General features: G+C 36.1%; 1 protein-coding gene and 1 long non-coding RNA gene across 5 annotated transcripts in view; one reads left to right on the forward strand and one right to left on the reverse strand.

Annotated features, from left to right (window-relative positions):
• The window catches only part of LOC110363182 (uncharacterized), a 137,181-nt gene extending 128,461 nt beyond the window's left edge, over positions 1-8,720 (forward strand). For all 4 annotated transcript variants that reach the window (XR_010468282.1, XR_010468283.1, XR_010468284.1 and 1 more), the window contains 2 exons: positions 3,186-3,445; positions 7,763-8,720. This is a non-coding gene — a long non-coding RNA (uncharacterized LOC110363182). The remainder of the gene's footprint in view (positions 1-3,185; positions 3,446-7,762) is intronic.
• Positions 1,126-9,438, reverse strand: LUM (lumican). The gene is made up of 2 exons (XM_065042517.1): positions 8,562-9,438; positions 1,126-2,175 (listed from the first exon to the last, which is right to left on the reverse strand). The coding sequence occupies exons 1-2, from the start codon at positions 9,436-9,438 to the stop codon at positions 2,021-2,023; spliced, it is 1,032 nt and encodes a 343-aa protein (XP_064898589.1). The 3' UTR covers positions 1,126-2,020.
• Positions 9,439-10,962: the final 1,524 nt, after the last annotated feature.

Genomic DNA, 10,962 nt, shown 5'->3' on the forward strand with positions numbered 1-10,962 from the left:
ATGCTTTATTTGCAATGTATCTATATGCAGAAAGTAGTCTCCTCAACAGGTTTTAATCTATCCTGAGGTGAACTGATCTCATTCTCACTGTTTATACTGTTGCATATTGCATAAAGATAACTGGTTTACTAAAACAAACTGAAAAGAAGAACACATTTCTGTCCTGTTTGTTAGATCACAACCATGTAGTGAAACATCTCAATATCAGTTTTTGCTCTGGAGGTCTTTGTGTTTACTGTATTTTCCTGTGAAGGGGACGGTAGGGTCAAAATCTGTCTGGAAATGGTTTAATGGTGTTTCCGATATCTTCTTCTGTTCTTTGGGGTTAGTTTGCATGCACTTCTTTCTTATTCTCCTATGTCATAATGCCTAGGTGATGTTCCATAGTGATTTCCACTATCATGTGTTCAGAAAACCTCAGCTTTAGATTTTATTATTCTAAAAAAATTCTAGGTTACTTGTAACAAAATATACTTTTAATCCTTCTTGTAAGTAGATAAAAAGAAATAACACTTAGAAATTCCAAAATGAAAAAATGAGGAGGGAGATATTTCTGTTGACTCCTACATCTCTCCTTTTGTTTTAGCCCCATTTTTTTTCTTGAATTGTGTATTGATTCTGAACATCTGGAATTGACAATGTGCTGACTAAATTTTTCTGGTGTCATTTATGTGTGTGTGTGTGTGTTTGTGAGGTGATAATTTCTGCTTTTGCTATAGAAACCAGAAGAGTTTCTTTTTGGGTGTTTAGTAGTCTGGTAGTTGAAAAACAAATAGTACCCATGGGATGATCTGTGTTTGTAAGCAGGTCATTTATGACTCTCAGTTACTAACACTTTTATTTCAGTATGTATTTCAGGATGCTAACAGTATTTGGACTATTCATTCTCAGATAGAATATACTACCCTCTCTCTATCATGAGTAGCTATGGCTGCATTTTACTCATTGCCTGTGGCTTCTGAGAGATTTAACTGTTCTGTGACAATTCTGAGAAATTAATTTGCACTACTGCATAGTGATGTAACTCCCATACTGGAAACTCCATAAGCCATCGACTTAATGGCCAACCCAAATGCAGTGGAGTACATTAAGGTTCATGTTTACAAACATATTGATACTTGAAAGTAGAGAAAACAGTTTATTTGACCTTACAATAAATTTTAATTATAATAGAATAGCTTAGATTATCTTGTCTTAACCTGAAGGTTTTTTTTTTTTTAATATATAAAAGACTGAAACATAGTTGACAACAATATGGACACAAAAATACTATTTGCTATGTTTTATTTTCTACAATCTGGTTAAAAGTAGCATGCAAGTAGTTGAATAAAAATACCTGTATATATGACTTATTTTGAAAGAACAATTATACCAGCAATGGATAAAAATCTTACCATTAAAGTTTAAAAGAAAGTATGACAAAAAGAAGAGTAAAAATTTTTTAACCTGAAAAATGCTATTTCCCTGTTTTCCTTCACATATTCCTTTAATCTAATAACGTAACAGGCTCTGAAAACATATTTTCTTACATTTTAATTTGTTCTTAGATTGTTAAATCATTTTCTACTTCATAATTGATAACAATATGAAAAAAGCATGAATAATGAGGAGAGCTGGATTCCTTGGAGAGAAATCTTGTATTTACACAGACTAACCCATACTGCTCAGCACTCTGATGTAACCTGTCTGACTTCCATGGAAGTCTGGTACCAGCTGGCCTGTGTTGCATGCATGGACATGGATTTATATGAAGCTGAATGTTTTTCATAAACTTACCTAGCTAGATGAAGGTGTATTTTGCATCACATTTCATCATTCTTGTGCTTCCTAAATACAACCATTTGTAAAAATATGCACGCATTTCCTTAAGGTTGCCAAGTGCATGCTAAATATTAACAAACAGAATGGATAATATGCAGATTGACACTTTTTAAAAGGCACATCCTAATTTTAAAGAGCTATCATGATGTAATTCTTGTAGTTACTGCCCCTAGAGGGGAACTGGATGCTCTCAGGTATTTCACTCCAGTGAAATCTCAGCAGCCACTCGAAGGCAGTTGTACATCTCCTGTGGCAGGTCAGCCCGAGTGAGATTGTTTCCATCCAGGCGCAAATGTGTGATCTTGGAATAGGTCGTTGGCCCAACAACCTTACAGAAGCTGCTCAAGGGGAACTCTGGAACAAAGTGAACATGAATGAAAGAGTGAATAGGTGAAACTAATACAACAAAACAATTACTTTTATTTTCTATTTTTTCCCCCTATTTCTTTTATTTGGAAATCATAACCTTAAATTCATTATACTTTTTTTCAATAATTTGCATATCCACTAATATAATTCCCCATGAGTTTCCTGAAACTTCAGGGGCTTGTGCTAGATGAGGTTCCTTCCATTATGTGTGAGATGTTGAGAATTTCAAGACTGAGTTTTTCCAGTGCTATGTGCTCCCAGTACTCATTTGATTTTTAAAATGCTGGGTTTTATATAGGGGCCTAATCTGGCATTTAGAAAAAAAAGGAAAAAAATGAATCTTCGCTAAAACTGAAGATGCAGAATGAGGACACAGTCATGCTAAGTACATCACAATGGAATGGAAAAACACTGCTACATAAGATAGTGAAGGAAGGAAGAAGTTTCCAGAGAAACTGAATCCATGATATGACCTTACCCTTAAGAACAGGCAGTCCAAATGAGTGTCTGTGCCAAATATTATTTTGGATGTATCATTTTGATTTACTAGTTTCAAAATGAGTTTTGGGGCTGGAGTTGGGAAGGAGTTTTACATTTAAGTTGTATAGTTGAATCTTTCAAAGGCAGCAGGATTAGGTGGCAAGACTAAATATTTATAAAATATTTATATTTATTTGAATGTATATATCATGATATATATAGCCTTTATTCAGCTGAAATATTATTTGGTTCACATAACATCAGACCAGTCTTGAGTGGACAATTATGTGTTCTTTCTTATGAGCAATATTAACTGTAAGATATAAATTACATGAAGCAGATAAAATCTGTGCCCAGTATACATAAGCACACACATATGTATTATACACCTCTATCATGAAGAAAATATCTATTCTCAAGAATGCATGTGAATAAACCCGATGTCACCTGCATACCACATTGTGTAATTCTGCAAAGATGGTCCTTCATTCTCACCTGTGTTTCCTTTGAGTCAGACAGAAGATCAGTCTAATGAAAAGCTCCATTGCAACTACAGAAGCAGTCTGAGAGGCTTGTTTTTCTTCAGACCATCACCACCAATTGAATTCTCATAGAAAATATTTTAAAAGGACTCCTTCAAAGAAATCATTCACCAGCATGCAGAAAAAAAATCATGTCTTCTGTTGCTTTTATGTTGCAAAGGACTAGCTCTTACAACTTCTGAGAAACCGAAGTAGTGTTCTCAATGTTGGATGTCATTTTAACTACCAATCAGGTAATGCATGGACTTCTGAAACCACCTTATATTTCTTTTCTGCATGACTATTTGACAGATCTAAGAAAATGTGATGGTCTACATCATGATGTAGTGCTAAAGAAAGTGGAGGAAGTATCTTCCGTATTTCCACTTTAACTTCAATTGGGTTCTTTCAGATCAGCATTACAATAATTTGATATCATTGATGAAACACAGCTTGTGTAAAGTAAGTATAAATGAGCACCCATCTGTAGAGGCAGCTCTTTAAAGCATCAGAGCTTAGGTAATTTTTTGGGCACAGAAATATGGTGTTGAATAGGTTAAGATTTGTGTATCTTGCACAAAATAGTTTGTTTAGAGCAGGGATTAAGGAAATGTATTTCAAATGTTAAATTTTGGTCACTAATGTGATTAAAGTAAATCAAACCAATTTCCTAGATTTTTCTATATTGTACAGCTTTCTTTTGGAAGGGTGAGAGATAAAATGCAATATTAATGACACATTTCTTGGGCAGTCAATATTGCAATATAGTATAATTTTAAGACTGCAGACCAATTCTGATACTCTTTCAATTCAGAATATACCAGCTGAAGTGAACTCATGATTGTGAGTTATGATCATATAAGCTGAGAGATGTTTATGGGACTAGATCTGTATGGAATTTTGCTGAATGAAAACATAAGTTCCTGAGACTGAACTCATTTGCTTGGCCTGCAGGCTTTACCATTAACTATATAGGTCCAGTTTTCTGAAGGTAGTTTGAGTTTAATTTGTAAAAATTAAACATGAATTCTAATATAGATTTTTTTTTCCATTTTCTTGTTATTCATGAACAGCATGGTAAGTATATTTTTGTTCAAGGCAGAGATTTTAAAACTTTCTCAATGTAGGAGTTTTTTATTTCCTTATTGTTACCTTTGAACATTTATATGCTATCATTTGGTTGCAAAAAATATTTGTTTATACAAGTCAGGTAGATGTTTAACTACTCAAAGGACATAAACTTCATGCTTCTAAACCACAAAATTTCTCTGTGTTAACATAATATTCATCTGTGCTGACTGTTTATGAGATTTAACCACTTCGGAAGCTGATGCAGATCTTGTCCTCACAGGAGTCAAAGAGCTCTGTAATGGAATTCAGTGGGATTTGGCTCCAGTATTTGAGGCACACTGTTTAGATTTGGGTATTTATTTTTTTTTATACAGTTCATCTAATTATCAGTTGTTAGAAGCACATTAAAAATGTTTTCTAATTGCACTCTCCACTAGCAGAAAATAAGATAAGTGGGTCTTGTGAATACACTTGATGTGCTGTTACCTATATGATCTGTATGGGAGCTACAGTGAGACTAGACTGCTGTTGCATAAAATGTCAGTAGCTTACTTCTTTATTAATGTTGCAGGTGTTAAAACATCCTCCTGAATTTATAATACTCAGGTTCAGAGACAGAGTACCTGGATTTTTGCCACTGGTCTGGCATTCATATTTTCCCAGCACAGAATGCCTGCATGAGCCAGACACGAGGAGAATAAGAATTGGCTGAAAATTAGATTTTCATCTGAATGCTTATTTTCTCACTAAAAGTGTCTGTCACCATAAGAAATTCTGAAACTCTCACAAACTACCCAAAAATTTGAAACACCTGGGAGGAAAAAAATAAAAATCAGGACCAGGCATGTCCGCTCCTCTTCTTCTCCCATACCTATAGAGTAAAACTGGAGCATAGAAACACCTATTTTTTAGATAGAATTATTTTTTACTATATTCTAGATGAGAGTATATCCCCTGTACATCAGGGTCATAAGCATCCTTTAGAAGAGACGAAGATTAACTATGCAAAGATTTTTTGTTCGAGAAGGCAATAGAGTGGGAAATCCTAATGGGATCTGAAATCCTGTAATCATCCTTACTGGTCTGTGGTCTCACAGTAACCATATGTAAGTCATTTCTTCACAGGCCACTGCAAAAAATCCTTAAACTCTGTTTAGAATAAATACAATTATGGTACAGGTACAGGTGCAGCTGATGGACTTGAAGAGAATATGTGGGCCCTTAATTATTCTCTGAAACATTTACAGATTCCTCCTTGTTATACTCGTTTCACATGGTATCTTCTTGCTTGGGTTTCATGCAGAAGCAACAACTGTCTCCTTAATCTTTTATGAGTACAAATGAAATATGGAGAAGTCCAGCTTTGGACCCTTTTCTTGTATCACTGAACCTCTTTGATTCCTGTACTTTTTTCATTCTGCAGAGTTTCTTTTTGCGTTAAGTAGTCTGTAAAACAAGTGTTTGTGTATATATGAACACCTAATGGTACCTTAAAGCATGGTAGCAAACAACTGATGTTATTAAACAGAAAACTCCACCCTGAAATTAATAGCAATGACAAATACTTTAAAAAGAAGTTTCAGCTTAGAAGTTGCAGTTTAGGTTTGAGGTATGGAGAAAGCAAAGGCTTTTATAAACTTTCCATGATCCTATGTAAGCTTGGAGATCTAACTAGCATCAAGTACAGTAGATGGAGTATACGTTCAATATAGTGGATGTTCTTCAATTTATGAGTTAGAGATCAGAGGAGTTACTCTGAATTTGTCTTCATTCCAGTTTCCTATCCACTTTACCCACTGTTCTTCACATCGTACATGAAGAGAGAACATACCGAAATGAAGCCAATTCTGTTACAATTTTTCAGTTTTTCTTTTTGTGTCTATTCATCAACTCCTGATCAAAAACTCAAAATCACTAAAATGGTGGTATTTCTCAAACAGATTTTTTTTTTTTTTTTAATGTATGGCAATGCATAATGACTGTAGCAAGCCCAGGATGGAACTCACGGAAAATAATTTAGAGAAATATTTCACAGAATAACAGAATCACAGAACATCTGGGATTGGAAGGGACCTCAAAAGATCATCTAGTCCAATCCCCCTGCTGGAGCAGGAACACCTAGATGAGGTTACACAGAAATGTGTCCAGGTGGGTTTTGAATGTCTCCAGAGTAGTAGACTCCACAACCTCCCTGGGCACCCTGTTCCAGTGTTCTGTTACCCTCACTGAGAAGAAATTTCTTCTAAAATTCAAGTGGAACCTATTGTGTTCCAGTTTGAACCCATTACCCCTCGTCCTACCATTGGTTGTCACTGAGAAGAGCCTGGCTCTACCCTAGTGACACTCACCCTTTCCTTTCTTTCTGGTAATATCAAAAGGATTGGAACTATATTACTCTTTCTTAGACAAATATGAATTGGTTGTTCAGCCTGGAGAAGAGAAGGATCTAGGGAGACCTTATTGTGGCCTTTCAGTACTTAAAAGGGGCCTAGAAGAAAGATGGGGACAGACTTTTTAGTAGGGCGTGTTGTGATAGGACAAGGGGTAATGATTTTAAACTAAAGGAGAGGAGATTAAGGTTAGACGTGAGAAGGAAATTTTTTACAGTGAGAGTGGTGAAACACTGGAACAAATTGCCCAGAGCGGTGGTAGATGCCTCATCCCTGGAGATATTGAAGGCCACATTGCACAGCGCCCTTAGCAACCTGATCTAGTAGAAGATGTCCCTGCTTGTTTCAGGGGAGATGAACGACATGACCTCTGAAGGTCCCTTCCAACACAAGCCATTCTTTGATTCTATGAAAACAGAGTTCTCATGCATCAGTCCATTTGGTAGCCATGACAGTGCATCGTAGCCAATGCACATCCACTCCTCACACCAACGTCCTCTGCTGCTGACCAGTACTATGGTAATAAAGCTTTCATTGCAAAATCAAAGTCTTGTCACAGGCCTTGACTCAGAAGTCCTTGGAAATGTGAATGGAAAGCAAATTCAGTACCTGAGCATCTTGCAGAAGGCTCAGAACAACCACTCTAAGCACTGAAAATAGCCACATATATCTCATGAGAAATTAATCATCATCTTTGTTAGCTCTTTTAGGAGAGGGAGAGTATCTGATAAAGTTCTAAAGGTCGCTGTATGTGGTGCCTCAGGTGGGAAGCATTAAGTCCTTGTTTTCCCTCATCAAGACAAGGAACTAAGATATAACAGGAAAAAAAAATAATAACATTTTGGAAAAAGTAAAGCATAGTAAATACAAAACATTTCAAAAGGTCTTGCCCTCTGTCTGGTGAGGTCTTCGCTAAAATATTTGCCTTGAAAAGCTACATCTGTATGGAGTTACCCTTGTATGGACAACGCTGATATCCTAAACCCCTGATGGATACAAGCAGGCAAACAGAAGAGAGAATTTTATGGTTTACTTTATGCTAGCTAGCAATATGATATAAGTTGTCCTGTAGAAACACTGTTATGTTTGACAAATCTATCTCTCCATCAGGGACCACCATCGCCAGAGGTGCAGCAGGAGAGCTTCTGATGTAATGGTGAGGCCTATCCAGGTCTCCAACACCTCCTTCCCACCCCAAGATTAGGATAGTCTTGTAAAAGCCCTGTCTCAGTAGAAACCTCTGTGATCTCATGCAAGGTATGACATTTATCAACTTCAGAAGGAAGATTTTTTCAAATCATGATTGAATGAAGACAAGCTTGACACTTGATCATACCATATGGCAAGTGGGAATGAAAAGAAAAAACAACCAGGGCAACTCTTTGGATTTCAATATGGGTTTGAAGAGATACTGCATGAGAAAAGAGAGGAAAGAGGAAAAAGCAGCTACTTTGTCATATCTTTTTCAGTGTGTCTCACTACCAGCCTACCGAAAGGTTACACAAGCCATAGTCAGATCCTCACCTGATATCTGTCTCTTTTTGCTGACTTAAGAATTCTGAACATCTTCCACACTGATCAAACTTTTGTCACTGTTTTTCCCTCAGTTGTATAGAACAACTCAATTGGCTTCTATGGAGTTACTCCAGTTTACATGAGATGAGAAGTTAACCAAGAATACCCACATTATTATGAGAACAGAAATTAATCTCTTAAAACTTAATTGGAGTAGCGTCAGATATCTGTCTTTTAACATTAATGTGGCAACAGTCAGATAAATGTCAGTGTGCTAAAAGTCCAAACAATACTATTTCTTCAGACTGATTGATCTACCTTTTCAGATGCTTGCATTGACCATCAGTGTCTAGACTGTGGTAAATGTTAATAGAAATACACCAATGTAACTCACTGTTAATTTTGTTGACTTGGAGGTAGAAGTTTTCGAGGTTCTCACTGACGATTGGAATGCTCTTCAGCTGATTGAAGGAGAGATCCAACTCAACCAGTGATGTGATATTGAAGGCATTGCCTGGTATTCCAGAATCTGTTAATTTATTGTGGGATAAACGTAAATATTGCAGGGCTTTAAAACCTTGGAAGTACTCATCAGGAACATTGGAGATCTGGTTATTATCGAAATACAGCATGAGTAAGGAGTGAGGCAGTCCTGTTGGTAGCTTTGTGAGTCGATTGAAGCTTAAGTCAAGATATAGAAGTGAATTCAGACCTTTAAATGCCCCAGAAATAGAATCTGCTTTCAACTGGTTGTTCTGGAGGTGAATGACAGTCAGATTCACAAGGCCCTCAAGTGCACCAGGGTTGACTTTTGTGATCTTGTTGTGACTTAATTGCAGGTCATCCAGAGTTTTGGGGAGTGGTCCAACAGCTTCAGTCAAATTGTTGTAGTTAATGTGAAGTTTCTTCAGATTCTTTAGTTTAGAGAAGACTCTTCCCTTAATTTTTGAATTTTCCAAATGATTGTGATCTAGGATCAGCCACTGTAGGTCTGTTACATTATCAAATGTATTCTCTTCAATGCCCTCAATCATATTGTTTCGAAGATAAAGGTATTTTATTCCACTCGGTACAATTGGAATGGTTTTCAGTTTTAGATTGTCACAATACATGGCAGTAGGGTAGCTTAGTGGACAATTACATTCTGGGGCACAGACTGCTGAGGATGGCCCAAAAGGATCATAACCGTAATCATCTTCAGGACCATAGTAATATTGGCAAAAAATGCCACTAATCAATAACAGAAAGACAGGTAGGGAGTTTAAAGCCATCTTTACAATACGTCTTGTCCCTGTAAAGTAAAAGGGAATAAAAAGTTATAACTTTGACTTTTTTCTCTCCTTCAGCAAGATGTGAAATTTTACCACATAAATTTTATAATTAAAAACATTAATTATATATGCTACATTAATCATATCTTCTTAATTAATTTGAAAAATATAGTAGTTTTTTAGCATTACGTTGTTGTTACTATAAACTTAAAGTCCCTGTCTTGTTATAATCTGCCTTTGTGAAGCAAAATTGCAGGCCATTCTGCTGTTGTAAGCAAAACTTTCTTTACATCTTCCTGCATTCATTCATTAAGTCACAAGAAGGATAATAAAGTCCAAATTTTTTAAACTTGGCACAGTGGAGTTTTCAGTTTTGCTGAAGGCCATGTTCAGAGGCATTTCAGCAATTTAAATTATATCAAGCATTCCTAATGTAACTAATTCCCTCATACAAAAATAACATGTGGCAAATTGACTGAAGTTTGAAAGACCCAGGGAAGTTACAAACTGAGGATAATGTGTATAGTGTGTTGTTAAGATGCCTGTAACTTGAAATATCTTCTTTTCATGGATTATATCCAGTAAAGTATGGTCCACTAAGTTTCATATTCACCTGAAAAACAGACTAATAGAAATACATAACAGAGTCTCCTGGTCATATCAAACAAGCAGCACTGCATCTATGTGCATGAGTATACTCTATCTAATATGGGTCTACAGTGGATCTGAAATGACTTAATTTCAGATAGTGCAAATGTTCTTGCAAATTCTATGTATAACAATAAACGTGTTGATTACATTATATGACCATTCTAAATGAACAGAAAAATAAAGCATTGGCTTCACATAGTTGGTCTTCCCGTCCACATGTAGCAAAAGGACATTTAGTGTCCTTGGGGATGTTTTGCTGTGATCCAATATGAGTGGTCTCACCTTACTTTGTAAGGGCATACCTTTTTTGTCAGCTACTCCACAAGATGCTAATCTGTAAAGGTAAGTACTTTGTTATTATTTCTTACTATCTAGGTAGACAATGTGTTGGAAAAGTGGGTCTAGCATCACTGAAGTCAGTGAGCTTACTTTGATTTTCACCACCAAAAAACAAGGCTAGGCATACTCAGCTACATTCAGACAGTGAGATGATTAAGAAAATCCTTAGAAACTTCTTGCTCTCAAGTAATCTGAGAAAGTATGTGAAGCCTGTAAACACACCACCAGACATTGATCTGAGATCTGGGCAACATTCCAGCTGAGTAAGTTAGTCTTGCTATTGGCTTTGTTTAGTGTTAGAGTACCTAGTGTTAAAATGCCAGGCCATAGCTAGAAAGTCGTACCTAATTATAAATTCCCTTGATTTTATTGACTTAGTAAAAGATACATCACATTCTTGTCATGTAATAATCTCAACTAATGTACCTCTAGGCAGGTCCTATTGATTTCATGCAATGCAGCACAAAGAATTTTCTGAAAATATTTTCATGTTATCTCCAGTCAATCACCCATAAAGTCCCCCTTCTAGATATT

The sequence above is a fragment of the Columba livia genome, chromosome 1 (genome assembly GCF_036013475.1).
Source record: "Columba livia isolate bColLiv1 breed racing homer chromosome 1, bColLiv1.pat.W.v2, whole genome shotgun sequence".
NCBI classification, from domain to species: domain Eukaryota; kingdom Metazoa; phylum Chordata; class Aves; order Columbiformes; family Columbidae; genus Columba; species Columba livia.

What these genes read in the sequence shown, in the direction of transcription:
- LUM (XM_065042517.1), bottom strand. Translation starts at nt 9,438, where the DNA reads ATGGCTTTAAACTCCCTACCTGTCTTTCTGTTATTGATTAGTGGCATT. An exon ending in CCAAGTCAACAAAATTAACA is followed by an intron (nt 2,176 to 8,561) that starts GTGAGTTACATT and finishes ACTTTGTTCCAG; the next exon opens with AGTTCCCCTTGAGCAGCTTC.